This window comes from Cherax quadricarinatus, chromosome 46 (assembly GCF_038502225.1).
Source record: "Cherax quadricarinatus isolate ZL_2023a chromosome 46, ASM3850222v1, whole genome shotgun sequence".
Taxonomy (NCBI): Eukaryota; Metazoa; Arthropoda; class Malacostraca; order Decapoda; family Parastacidae; genus Cherax; species Cherax quadricarinatus.
Window position 1 is genome coordinate 11,610,931 of NC_091337.1, and position 14,690 is coordinate 11,625,620.

General features: G+C 50.1%; 1 protein-coding gene across 6 annotated transcripts in view; it reads left to right on the forward strand.

Annotated features, from left to right (window-relative positions):
- The window catches only part of Su(H) (recombining binding protein suppressor of hairless), a 499,304-nt gene that overhangs the window by 423,967 nt on the left and 60,647 nt on the right, over positions 1 to 14,690 (forward strand). Inside the window, exon 1 of one of the 6 annotated variants that reach the window (XM_070094524.1) lies at positions 8,342 to 8,526. The exons of the other annotated variants lie outside the window; for them this stretch is intronic. Within the exon in view, the coding sequence (XP_069950625.1) occupies positions 8,379 to 8,526 (148 nt within the window). The 5' untranslated portion in view covers positions 8,342 to 8,378. Of the gene's footprint in view, positions 1 to 8,341; positions 8,527 to 14,690 lie in introns of those variants that run through there. 6 annotated transcript variants of the gene reach the window in all.

Here is a 14,690-nt window from a genome sequence, read left to right on the forward strand (position 1 = left end):
GTTAGCGATAGCTCCAGCACTTGCATGTTGCAGGGGAGAGTCGTTAGACGATTGTTGCTCCCTTTACACGTCCCCCTGGACGTAATGGGGTGGTGGGGGTAGGAAATATATTGGTGGGAAGGAGTTGGAAAGTGTAGCGGTTGCTCAAGAGAGGGCGTGAATGATGAGTCTTACTCGACCGAGATTGTAGGAGTTAATTGAACACTGATCACGCAGAATCTTCTTCCCTTCCACTAGCGTGACGCCACCCCACACTAGCCCCCACCATCCCACGCTAACCCCCACCTCCATCACCCCACGCTAACCCCCACCTCCACCACCTCTACCTTACCACACCACCACTACCTGGCCAACACAAACACCACCTCCACCAACCCTCCTTCGCCAACATTTAGGTTGCTACTTTGTATATGATAGCTACATAGTGAGAAGGAAAGCTAAATATGCTTACCCTGTCATATACCATCACACAGGATGGAACACAGTGTTAAATGTGTCAGTCTGAGCTGGGAACTTGACCAGGGCAACGAAGGTGTCCTCAAGTGGTAAATTAAAGGTTCATCAGCTACGGCTGCATCACAGGTTTCCTTACAGCAGGGCTGTAGTTGCTCCATACACAGGAGAAATTGAATTTTTACGAAGATATCTCCGTTATCGCAAAGTGGGACCAAAAATATTATGTAGAAAAAATGGATGGGGGAACTGAAGGGAAATTTGAATGACATAATATATCACACTACGTAGATGTATAACAGTGTAGAGTCGTCATATTCCTGAGAAAATATAATGATACCACAAGGAACTGGAGAGAAGGTGTGTGCTTACGTACCAGGAAACAATGGGTCAGTACCATAGTAACATCTGTACTAAGCATAAACATTATAGTAACATCTGCACTAATCATAGTAACATCTGTACTAAACGTCATAGTAACATCTGTACTAAACATCATAGTAACATCTGTACTAAACATCATAACATCTGTACTAAACATTAACCTAGTAACATCTATACTAAACATTATACTAACATCTGTAGTAAACATTAACATTATATTAACATCTGTAGTAAAGATTAACATAGTAACATCTGTACTAAACATTAACATTATAGTAACATCTATATTAAACATAGTAACATTTGTATTAAACATCAACAACATAGTAACATTTGTACTAACTATCAATTTAGTAACAGCGCTGCTGTGTCTGGAGATATAAATGTCCGCTGGGGGTAGGTGGTTTTCACAGCCCCCCTCCCCCTCCCCCTCCCCCTCCCCCTTCCATAATAGCAACAATAGCTAGACAATCACAACAGTTAGCTTGGCTGTTGGCGTTATTGTGGCGCCGGGGGTGAAGTGTGTCACAGTCCGTGGTTACATGACTTCAGTCCCAACATTCCCTACTCAATAATGGCCTAAACAGTAAGCCAGGTAGCTAAACAGTCAGTCAGCCTGTTAAAACAGTCAGTCAACAGGGAGGCAGACAGTCGTAATTACAAACAATATGCTAGGTAAAAGGACACATAAGTAATGGGACATTTTATTGTAGCAACGTTTCGCTCTCCAGGAGCTTGGTCATGCTTCTAGAGAAATATTGACACAATAAAATGTCACATTAGTTGCACTTGTGTCTTTTTACCTAACTCGCTGTCAGTTAAACAAGCAGTTAGTTAAACAAGCAGTTAGTTAAACAAGCAGTTAGTTAAACAAGCAGTTAAACGAGCAGTTAGCCAAACAAGCAGATAGTTAAACAAGCAGTTAAACGAGCAGTTAGCCAAACAAGCAGATAGTTAAACAAGCAGTTAGCCAAACAAGCAGATAGTTAAACAGGCAGTTAAACAAGCAGTTAGCCAAACAAGCAGATAGTTAAACAAGCAGTTAAACAAGCAGTTAGTTAAACAAGCAGTTAAACGAGCATTTAGTTAAACGAGCAGTTAGTTAAACAAGCAGATAGTTAAACAAGCAGTTAGTTAAACAAGCAGTTAAACGAGCATTTAGTTAAACAAGCAGTTAAACGAGCAGTTAGCCAAACAAGCAGATAGTTAAACGAGCAGTTAAACAAGCAGATAGTTAAACAATCAGTTAAACGAGCAGTTAAACAAGCAGTTAGCCAAACAAGCAGATAGTTAAACAAGCAGTTAGTTAAACAAGCAGTTAAACGAGCATTTAGTTAAACAAGCAGTTAAACGAGCAGTTAAACAAGCAGATAGTTAAACAAGCAGTTAGTTAAACGAGCAGTTAAACAAGCAGTTAGCCAAACAAGCAGTTGGTTAAACAAGCAGTTAAGCAAGCAGTTAAACAGCCAGGAGCTGTGTCAAAGTTCAGAAGTTTCTCGCTAAAATTCAGCCAGAAAATGGACTTTCTCGAGTTTTTCCTCCCTGCCCACTTCCCCTGCCCCACTCCCCCAGCCCCACTCCTCCTGCCCACTCCCCCAGCCCCACTCCCCCAGCCCCACTCCCCCTGCCCACTCCCCCAACCCCACTCCGCATACACTGTCCCTCAGGCCAGGAAAATGAAGGAGAAATCCTTCAAAAAGAAGGTTGAAGAAGCTTGTAGCTTCCTGACCTGTCACTCAGCGAGCCTCACACACCCACCACCCCACCACCTCCACCCACCCCCCTCACACTCAACACAAAAACTTCAGGTAAAGTTTCTAAATTACCTGTTCTTACCTGCCAGCCACTCCTCCCTCCCCCTCACTCCTTCATCCCTTATTCACATCCTCACCCCTCACTCATTCACTTATCCCTCACTCCCTCATTTACACCCTCACCCCTCATTCACTTATCCCTCACTCCCTCACCCCTTCACTCATTCGCCCATTCCTCCCTCACCCCCTTTTACTTCATTTCCCGTATTTTGTCACTTCCTTTGCTTTTCCTCGCTAGCTCTCCATTTTCTTGCCTCCCTCTCTTCATCTCGTCTTTCCCTTGCCAACACTTCCTCCCCCCCCCACATCTGGCACCACTTCAGGAAGGGGAGGAGGGGGTGGATTAACACCTCACCCCCTCAACTCCCTCACTAGTCCTCGTAAAGGCTCAGAAAGCGAAGGTGTATAAGGAGAAAGAGAGGAATAGGAGGAAGAGTAGGTTTGTAATGAGAACGAATTAATATGATAAAGCTGGGAGAAGCCAGTGCATAAGATAAATGTAAGGATAAGGAGGAGCAAGACTCTGATGACTGGAGGAAGCAGGGAAGAGGAGGATGATACTGAGAATAGGGAAGAGAGACGTATAACAATCGTCTCTCCATGCTGCCAGACGTATAGCAGTCTGTCTCTCCCCGCTGCCAGACGTATAACAGTCGTCTCCCCATGCTGCCAACGTATAACAGTCGTCTCTCCATGCTGCCAGACGTATAGTAGTCTTGTCTCCATGCTGCCAGACGTATAACAGTCGTCTCCCCATGCTGCCAGACGTATAACAGTCGTCTCCCCATGCTGCCAGACGTATAACAGTCGTCTCCCCACGATGCTAGACGTGTTTCTTATACTTCAGTATTGCTAGTTAACTTCGGAAATATAAGTTAATATGTGTGTTAACTTTAACCTAAGCTAAACTAATGTAACCTAAGCTAACTTTGTGGATATACGTAAGTGTGCTTGTGGGTGTACATGTGAGTGTAGTTGTGGGTGTACATGTGAGTGTAGTTGTGGGTGTACATGTGAGTGTAGTTGTGGGTGTACATGTGAGTGTAGTTGTGGGTGTACATGTGAGTGTAGTTGTGGGTGTACATGTGAGCGTACTTGTGTACATGTGAGTGTTCAGAGGCGTGTGTGTCATCTTGTAACAACAAGCGAGGGTAAACAAAGTGATCTTATATATCGTAGTGTAGGACACGTGCCTGGGGGCATGTGATGCACGCGGCACGTGTCCTACACCACGCCACGGAGAGAGAGAGGGGGGGGAGAGGGGGGTTAGGGGAAAGTGAGTGTAGACAGCAGTGTTAGTGAGGTTGAGACTTGAAAAGTTTTAGTTAAGGAGAGTTAATGGTGATGGCGGGTCCAGGGGGAATGGAGAGACTATGATGGTGTTATTACTACTATACTAGTTATGATCACCTCCCCCACCCCCCGCATGCAGTCACCTCCTCCTCCACCCCCCGCATGCAGTCACCTCCTCCCCCACCCCCCGCATGCAGTCACCTCCTCCCCCACCCCCCGCATGCAGTCACCTCCTCCCCCCGCATGCAATCACCTCCACCCCACCCCTCATGCAGTCACCTCCACCCCCACCCCTTATGCAGTCACCTCCACCCCCTACCCCTCATGCAGTCACCTCCACCCCAACCCCTACCCCTCATGCAGTCACCTCCACCCCTACCCCTCATGCAATCACCTCCACCCCTACCCCTCATACAGTCACCTTTCCCAACCCCACTCATACAGTCACCTCCCCCACCCCTCTCATACAGCCACAACCCCACTCATGCAGTCACCTCCATCCCCACCCCTTCATGCAGTCACCTCCATCCCCACCCCTTCATGCAGTCACCTTCCCCACTCCCACTTATACAGTCACCACCCCCCACTCATACAATCACCTCCCGCACTCATACAGCCACCTCCCCCACTCATACAGTCACATCTCCCATTCATACAGTCATCTCCCCTACTCATGCAGTCACCTTCCCCACTCATACAGTCACCTCCCCATTCAGCCACCTCCCCTACTCATACAGTCACATCCCCCACTCAGTCACCTCCCCACTCATACAGTCACCTCCCCCACTGATACATTCACCTCCCCCACTCATACAGTTACATCCCCCCACTCATACAGTCACTTCGTTCGCTCATACAGTCACCTCCCCCGCTCATAGTCACCTCCCCCACTCATAGAGTCACCTCCCCCACTCATACAGTCAACTCCCCGCTCAGTCACCTCCGCCACTCATACAGTTACCTCCCCCACTCATACAGTTACCTCCCCCACTCATATAGTCATCTCCCCCACTCATACAGTCACCTCCCCTCACTCATACAGTCACCTCCCCCACTCATACAGTCACCTTCCCCCACTCATGCAGTCACTTCCCCACTCATTCAGTCACCTCCCCCTACTCATGCCGTCACCTCCCCCACTCAGTCACCTCCGCCTACTCATGCCGTCACCTCCCCCACTCAGTCACCTCCCCCTACTCATGCCGTCACCTCCCCCACTCAGTCACCTCCGCCTACTCATGCCGTCACCTCCCCCACTCAGTCACCTCCCCCTACTCATGCCGTCACCTCCCCCACTCAGTCACCTCCCCCTACTCATGCCGTCACCTCCCCCACTCAGTCACCTCCTCCTACTCATGCCGTCACCTCCCCCACTCAGTCACCTCCCCCTACTCATGCCGTCACCTCCCCCACTCAGTCACCTCCCCCTACTCATGCCGTCACCTCCCCCACTCAGTCACCTCCCCCTACTCATGCCGTCACCTCCCCCACTCAGTCACCTCCCCCTACTCATGCCGTCACCTCCCCCACTCAGTCACCTCCCCCTACTCATGCCGTCACCTCCCCCACTCAGTCACCTCCCCCTACTCATGCCGTCACCTCCCCCACTCAGTCACCTCCCCCTACTCATGCCGTCACCTCCCCCACTCAGTCACCTCCCCCTACTCATGCCGTCACCTCCCCCACTCAGTCACCTCCCCCTACTCATGCCGTCACCTCCCCCACTCAGTCACCTCCCCCTACTCATGCCGTCACCTCCCCCACTCAGTCACCCCCTCACTGACGGCAACATTCACGCCCTGCCAGCCGTAAAACATCTGCAATTGATTTCATCCTCTGGACGGAAATCCTTGAAAAATTCTATAAATAAGTGATTAGGCGGAGATAGTGTTTTGAGGCTCGCTGAGTGGCCCGTCCGGGTTTAGCACGTTAGGAGAGGGAGGTGTCGACGGTGGCCCCTCAGCGAAACCCGTATGGTCACTCAGCGAGGATAACCTGTTATGGTCACTCGGAAAGGATAACTTACTTGGGCCCATCAACGAGAATGACTTACTAGAGCCTATCAGCGAGGATAACCATCTAGAACCCCTCAGCGAGGATAACCATCTAGAACCCCTCAGCGAGGATAACCATCTAGAACCCCTCAGCGAGGATAACTTAGTATTCCCCCTCAGCTAGGATAACCTGCTAGGCCCTTCAGCGAGGATAACCTATTATGCTCTTTCAATGAGGATAACCATCTAGGACCCATCAATGAGGATAGGAGAAGGCCCCTGAGCGAGGACATGGGAGGAGCCCCTGAGCGAGGAATGGGAGGGGCCCCTGAGCAAGGATGGGAGAGGGCCCCTGAGTGAGGATAGGGGAGGGTCCTTGAGGATAGGGAAGAGCCCCTGAGCGATAATAGGGGAGGGTCCCTTAGCGAAGATAGGGGAGGGCCCGTGAGTGAGGATATGGGAGGGCCCCTAAGCGAGGATAGGGGAGGATCCTCTAAGTGAGGATAGGGGAAGGCTCGTGAGAATAAGGGAGAGCCCCTAAGCGAGGATGAGGGGGAGTCCCTAAGTGAGGATAGGAGGCGGCCTTTAAGTTATAGGGGAGGGCCCCTAAGCAAGGATAGGGGAAGGCCCCTGAGCGAGGATAGGGGAGAGCCCCTGAACGAGGATAACCCTCCACACAGTAACGTGGGAATATTCGACAGCGGTACAGGTGTGGGCAGATAATGGCTGGGTTGCGGGAAAGAGGGGCGTGATCGTTATGGAGGGCGAGTGTAGCGTAGTGCCACGCTGCTCCCAGGCACTATGGCACTCTAGGCAAGAAGGGCACACACGCCGCCTCCCCCCAGGCAAGAAGGGCACACATGCTGCCTCCCCCAGGCAAGAAGGACACACATACTGCCTTCCCTAGGCAAGAAGGACAGACACGCTTTCTTGTAACCGGTATTTTGATATTGTTTGACTGTTTTGGTGGGTGAAGCAGCCTCTGCTGACCTGAACACTGCATGACACACCCATAGTCTTCCTCACGAGGTCGTGTAAGTGTATTAGTGTGTGTGAGTGTGTTGATGAGGGGGTGGGGGTGATGGTGGAGGGGGCGGGGCTGAGGGGAGAGATGGCGGCCGCTTGAGAGGCATGGCGGGCTGGTTGGCGGGTGAGGCAGCAACTACTGAGAGAGAGATAAAGAGAGAGAGAGAGGGGACACTGAGCCAGGTTCCCCTCAGTGTGTGCACATCCACCCTAACTCACGGTCACCCGCCGCTCTCACCACCACCATACCCACCCTCATACCCGCCCGCCCGCAGCCCACCCACAAACACAAACTTAATGCCAGAGACCCTGCCAGTGTTGAAGTTGGCTCAGCAGGGTGTGTGCTCAACAGGGTGTGCTTAGCAGGGTGTGTGCTTAGCAGGGTGTGTGCTCAGCAGGGTATTCTCCAGCGGCATGACAACATGGTGGTGCTGAGGAAATGTTGCAGCCACACATTAATGTTGTTCATGTGTTGTGTGTGGCAGGGATCCTGAGTCTCACCACATGATGTTACCCATGTGAGCACTCTCCCACACCCACCCACCCGCCCACTACCTCACCACCACCCACTACCTGACCACGTGTACTGATCGTCCAAGTTACACTGCTGACCTCTGATGCGTTAGTTCCGGCTATCAAGACTCCCCGCTACCCTAGCTACCACCATCAGGAGTCCCCGCTACCCCAGCTACCACCTTCAGGAATCCCCGCTACCCCAGCTACCACCATCAGGAGCCCCCGCTACCCCAGCTGCCACCATCAGGAGTCCCCGCTACCCTTGCTACCACCATCAGGAGTCCCCGCTACCCCAGCTGTTATCCCTGCTACCTCAGCTATCATCCCCGCTACCCCAGCTGTCATCTCCGCTACCCCAGCTGTCATCTCCGCTACCCCAGCTGTCATCCCCGCTACCCCAGCTGTCATCCCCGCTTCCTCAGTTATCACTGATGTCATTGCCGTATCCTCACCATAAAGAGTGAAGAAGTGTTAACATCTGCTCTGAATGACCCATACGGGTGTGCCGCTTCATTACGTACTGGTGACTTCGCTGACGGAACAGTTGTTGTGAGGATCAGCGATGTTAGACACAAACACATGTTGAAGGAAGCATGTGAGAGTTGAGGTGTTGCAGTGTTGTGGTGGTGGTGGTATGAAGCCTGGTCAGGTGAAGGTAACACCGTGAGTGATGGTCTTGCCACGTGGTCACTCTATCCCCTGCCACTCTCCTCTCACCCACTACTCTCACCCCCGACACCCTGCCACTACACCAATCATACACCCCATGCCTCATCCCAACTGACCACAGTGTTGGGAGGGCAGACAGGGTGCCCCGTCACCGCTGCAGCTATGGTTTGATACCCCTGGTGACTCCCTGGCAAGGCGGCGGTGTAGGGCACGTTGAGGGAGGCACACCATGTCGCAGGGCATGCTGGGGGGGCACCACCACCCTCCCGACACCCTCACCATGGAGGACCTAGCGGCAGTGCCACTCTGGGATCAGCACCTCCATCATAACCTCCACCACAACCTCCATTTTACCTCCAACTACATCACGGCCAATGGTAAGCTTGCTTTCTTCCTCTCACCCTTCCCCCTTTTTTTTCCTCCCCCTGCCCTTCCTTCCCCTCGTCTCACACTCACGTCCCTGACGTGTTGAGATCAACCATGTGACACTAAACGCAGGAATTTGCAGTCACATGCGTATAAAATCTATGAATTAGCCTTGAAGTGTTCCGCCGTGAGTGTTCCTCACCTGCTGCCACTATCCTGCTATTGATAGACCAATATTAGTCTTGATATACGTCATCGACAGTAACAGTAGCATGTGCTCTGCACTATCAACACAGCAGCACGATAACAACACTCGCCTCACGGTCACCATTACCTCAGCCTCCGAGATTGCAATCTTACTTGGATACCTTAATAAATCACACGTCAGTTTTAGTACACACAAGTGTAAATATTGGAGATTATTACTATTAATTATTATTATTATTATTATTATTATTATTATTATTATTATTATTATTATTACTCTACAAAACTTTAAACTGGTGGATTGGGTGTACATACAGTGGAAGTGCTGTACATCGGAGACACAAATGTAAATAAAAGTTAGATAAAAGGAAACAGGTGCAGCTAAATAAAAGTTATGTGAACATAGATGTTAGGAAATCAAGTGAAGGCAGTAAAAGCGGGCAGTATACGGTATACTGCCAGTAGTCAGTATACCGAGGCAGTAGAACATAAAGGAAACCAAGTTATAGGATTTATTGGTAGATGAACTGAGTTTCCATCCTAGAAAATTGTGTTTACTCAGTGTAAAACATTAGTGTCTTGTTCTAGGCTGTTGTGGGTAGTTTTAGTTAGGGTATATAATTAAGGGTATTGACAAAGATAATGTTTCAACTTAAGGTGCCCAGAGTCCAAGAGCTTGTATCTGTGATATACCTGTATGATTCACGTCTTTCCCAGGTTTTCTACCGTGGCGTCCTGACCTGGGGCCAGAGGCTCTACTGTTGACCTCAACTACGCTACATACATACATACATTATGTCCTTTGTTGATTTCTTAATATTTATTTTATCTTACCAATACGTTCATTATCCTCGCGACAAACAATTTATACCTCAAAGAAGCGACAGCATTTTAAGTGGTAATTAAGACAAAATGGCTGCATGCTGCAGTACAGCTGCTGTGTTATTGCTGTATGCATTAAGCACCTTAAATTATTATAATATTGATTATTTTAAAATTTCGCCAAGAATGTGCAGGTAATTAATTTCTAGCTTAAAACGCCTTAAACTGCGTTCAGTTGCCATGACAGACACTGTTATTAAGGTGTAATGTTAGTCATAGCAGCTACCAAACAACATGTTACTACACCAAAAGTTCTCTATAAGATTTATTCATTACTGAAACTACCGTGAACAACACTTTGACTCACCACACTGACGTTGACTCACCACACTGACGTTAACTCACCACACTGACGTTGACTTACCACACTGACGTTGACTCACCACACTGACGTCTACTATGGTTTCCTTAATCCTTCAACATTGTTATCTCTCAGATGTAGTCTTGTGTTACCAATAAAAACATTATGAACACTGAACACCACAAGACTGACGTTCATCACTGTGTTCCTACCCATTTATTTTGAAAATCTTATTTAATATTTAATAATAATAATATTTAATATCATTATTTCTACAAGTACATATACAGGGTATACAGGTCTAGCCGACATCAATGACATACTACTATGTAGAATGCCGCTTGTTATGCAGAGCATAACAAGGGGCATATTAGGTCAATTTTGTCCCAGGATGCGACCCACACCAGTCCACTAACACCCAGGTACCCAGTTGAGATGTTTGATATTATCAAAGAACAAACCAGACATACTTCAGAAGCCTACTTTGATAATTAAAGTATTATTATTATTATTATTATTATTATTATTATTATTATTATTATTATTATTATTATTATTATTATTGCCGTAATCATGGGAGCGCAAAATCTGCATGGGTGATGCGGCGACTCTGGGGTATGAGAGATAATCAAAATATTTAGATTGATATCGAGGCTGTGGTATTATACAGACAAGATTATCTTATATACGAGCCCCTTTATCTGCACTGTGTAGGAGTTACCCCGGTGACACCTGTGTCTACACTGTGTAGGAGTTACCCCGGTGACACCTGTGTCTACACTGTGTAGGAGTTACCCGGGTGACACCTGTGTCTACACTGTAGGAGTTACCCCGGTGACACCTGTGTCTACACTGTGTAGGAGTTACCCGGGTGACACCTGTGTCTACACTATGTAGGAGTTACCCCGGTGACACCTGTGTCTACACTGTGTATGAGTTACCCCGGTGACACCTGTGTCTACACTGTGTAGGAGTTACCCCGGTGACACCTGTGTCTACACTGTGTAGGAGTTACCCCGGTGACACCTGTGTCTACACTGTGTAGGAGTTACCCGGGTGACACCTGTGTCTACACTGTAGGAGTTACCCCGGTGACACCTGTGTCTACACTGTGTAGGAGTTACCCGGGTGACACCTGTGTCTACACTATGTAGGAGTTACCCCGGTGACACCTGTGTCTACACTGTGTATGAGTTACCCCGGTGACACCTGTGTCTACACTGTGTAGGAGTTACCCCGGTGACACCTGTGTCTACACTATGTAGGAGTTACCCCGGTGACACCTGTGTCTACACTATGTAGGAGTTACCCCGGTGACACCTGTGTCTACACTGTGTAGGAGTTACCCCGGTGACACCTGTGTCTACACTATGTAGGAGTTACCCCGATGACACCTGTGTCTACACTATGTAGGAGTTACCCCGGTGACACCTGTGTCTACACTGTGTAGGAGTTACCCCGGTGACACCTGTGTCTACACTATGTAGGAGTTACCCCGGTGACACCTGTGTCTACACTGTGTAGGAGTTACCCCGGTGACACCTGTGTCTACACTGTGTAGGAGTTACCCCGGTGACACCTGTGTCTACACTATGTAGGAGTTACCCCGGTGACACCTGTGTCTACACTATGTAGGAGTTACCCCGGTGACACCTGTGTCTACACTGTGTAGGAGTTACCCCGGTGACACCTGTGTCTACACTATGTAGGAGTTACCCCGGTGACACCTGTGTCTACACTATGTAGGAGTTACCCCGGTGACACCTGTGTCCACACTATTTAGGAGTTACCCCGGTGACACCTGTGTCTACACTGTAGGAGTTACCCCGGTGACACCTGTGTCTACACTGTAGGAGTTACCCCGTGTGACACCTGTGTCTACACTGTAGGAGTTACCCCATGTGACACCTGTGTCTGCACTGTGTCGGAGTTACCCCGGTGACACCTGTGTCTACACTCTAGGAGTTACCCCGTGTGACAATACATGGGGTCTAGCTGGAGGGTATTCCGGGAATCAACGCCCCCGCGGCCCGGTCCACAACCAGGCCTGCTGGTGGATCAGGGTCCGATCAACCAGGCTGTTACTGCTGGCCGCACGTAGTCCAACGTCCGAACCACAGCCCGGCTGATCCGGCACCAACTTTAAGTATCTGTCCAGTTCCCTCTTGAAGGCAGCCAGGGACCTATTGGTAATTCTCCATATGGCTGTTGGGAGGCTGTTGAGCAGTCTTGGGCCCCGGACACTTATTGTGTTTTCTCTTAGTGTACCAATGGCGCCTCTGATTGTTGTTGGGGTATTTTGTACCGCCTGCCCAGTCTTTTACTGTGTCTACACCGTGTAGGAGTTACCCCGTGTGGCACCTGTGTCTATACCGTGTGGGGGTTACCCCGTGTGACACCTGTGTCTACACCGTGTGGGGGTTACCCTGTGTGACACCTGTCTACACCGTGTGGGGGTTACCCCGTGTGACACCTGTGTCTACACTGTGTGGGGGTTACCCCGTGTGACACCTGTGTCTACACTGTGTGGGGGTTACCCCGTGTGACACCTGTGTCTACACTGTGTGGGGGTTACCCCGTGTGACACCTGTGTCTACACTGTGTGGGGGTTACCCCGTGTGACACCTGTGTCTACACTGTGTGGGGGTTACCCCGTGTGACGCGTGTGTCTACACTGTGTGGGGGTTACCCCGTGTGACACCTGTGTCTAAACTGTGTGGGGGTTACCCCGTGTGACACTTGTGTCTGCACTGTGTGGGGGTTACCCCGTGTGACACCTGTGTCTGCACTGTGTGGGGGTTACCCCGTGTGACACCTGTGTCTGCACTGTGTGGAGGTTACCCCGTGTGACACCTGTGTCTGCACTGTGTGGGGTTACCCCGTGTGACACCTGTGTCTACACTGTGTGGGGGTTACCCCGTGTGACACCTGTGTCTGCACTTTGTGGGGTTACCCCGTGTGACACCTGTGTCTGCACTGTGTGGGGGTTACCCCGTGTGACACCTGTGTCTGCACTGTGTGGGGGTTACCCCGTGTGACACCTGTGTCTGCACTGTGTGGGGGTTACCCCGTGTGACACCTGTGTCTGCACTGTGTGGAGGTTACCCCGTGTGACACCTGTGTCTGCACTGTGTGGGGTTACCCCGTGTGACACCTGTGTCTGCACTGTGTGGGGGTTACCCCGTGTGACACCTGTGTCTGCACTGTGTGGGGTTACCCCGTGTGACACCTGTGTCTGCACTGTGTGGGGTTACCCCGTGTGACACCTGTGTCTACACTGTGTGGCGTTACCCCGTGTGACACCTGTGTCTGCACTGTGTGGGGGTTACCCCGTGTGACACCTGTGTCTGCACTGTGTGGGGTTACCCCGTGTGACACCTGTGTCTGCACTGTGTGGGGGTTACCCCGTGTGACACCTGTGTCTGCACGGTGTGGAGGTTACCCCGTGTGACACCTGTGTCTGCACTGTGTGGGGGTTACCCCGTGTGACACGTGTGTCTACACTGTGTGGGGTTACCCCGTGTGACACCTGTGTCTGCACTGTGTGGGGTTACCCCGTGTGACACCTGTGTCTGCACTGTGTGGGGGTTACCCCGTGTGACACCTGTGTCTGCACTGTGTGGGGGTTACCCCGTGTGACACCTGTGTCTGCACTGTGTGGGGTTACCCCGTGTGACACCTGTGTCTGCACTGTGTGGGGGTTACCCCGTGTGACACCTGTGTCTGCACTGTGTGGGGGTTACCCCGTGTGACACTCATCTTTATCTGGTATAGAGGAGTGAACCTTGTGTGTCTGGTATAGAGGAGTGAACCTTGGGTGTCTGGTATAGAGGAGTGAACCTTGTGTGTCTGGTATAGAGGAGTGAACCTTGGGTGTCTGGTATAGAGGAGTGAACCTTGTGTGTCTGGTATAGAGGAGTGAACCTTGTGTGTCTGGTATAGAGGACTGAACCTTGTGTGTCTGGTATAGAAGACTGAACCTTGTGTGTCTGGTATAGAGGAGTGAACCTTGGGTGTCTGGTATAGAGGACTGAACCTTGTGTGTCTGGTATAGAGGAGTGAACCTTGGGTGTCTGGTATAGAGGAGTGAACCTTGGGTGTCTGGTATAGAGGAGTGAACCTTGGGTGTCTGGTATAGAGGAGTGAACCTTGGGTGTCTGGTATAGAGGAGTGAACCTTGGGTGTCTGGTATAGAGGAGTGAGCCTTGTGTGTCTGGTATAGAGGAGTGAACCTTGGGTGTCTGGTATAGAGGAGTGAACCTTGGGTGTCTGGTATAGAGGACTGAACCTTGTGTGTCTGGTATAGAGGAGTGAACCTTGGGTGTCTGGTATAGAGGAGTGAACCTTGTGTGTCTGGTATAGAGGAGTGAACCTTGTGTGTCTAGTATAGATGAGTGAACCTTGTGTGTCTGGTATAGAGGACTGAACCTTGTGTGTCTGGTATAGAGGAGTGAACCTTGGGTGTCTGGTATAGAGGAGTGAACCTTGGGTGTCTGGTATAGAGGACTGAACCTTGTGTGTCTGGTATAGAGGAGTGAACCTTGGGTGTCTGGTATAGAGGAGTGAACCTTGGGTGTCTGGTATAGAGGAGTGAGCCTTGTGTGTCTGGTATAGAGGAGTGAACCTTGGGTGTCTGGTATAGAGGAGTGAACCTTGGGTGTCTGGTATAGAGGACTGAACCTTGTGTGTCTGGTATAGAGGAGTGAACCTTGGGTGTCTGGTATAGAGGAGTGAACCTTGTGTGTCTGGTATAGAGGAGTGAACCTTGTGTGTCTAGTATAGAGG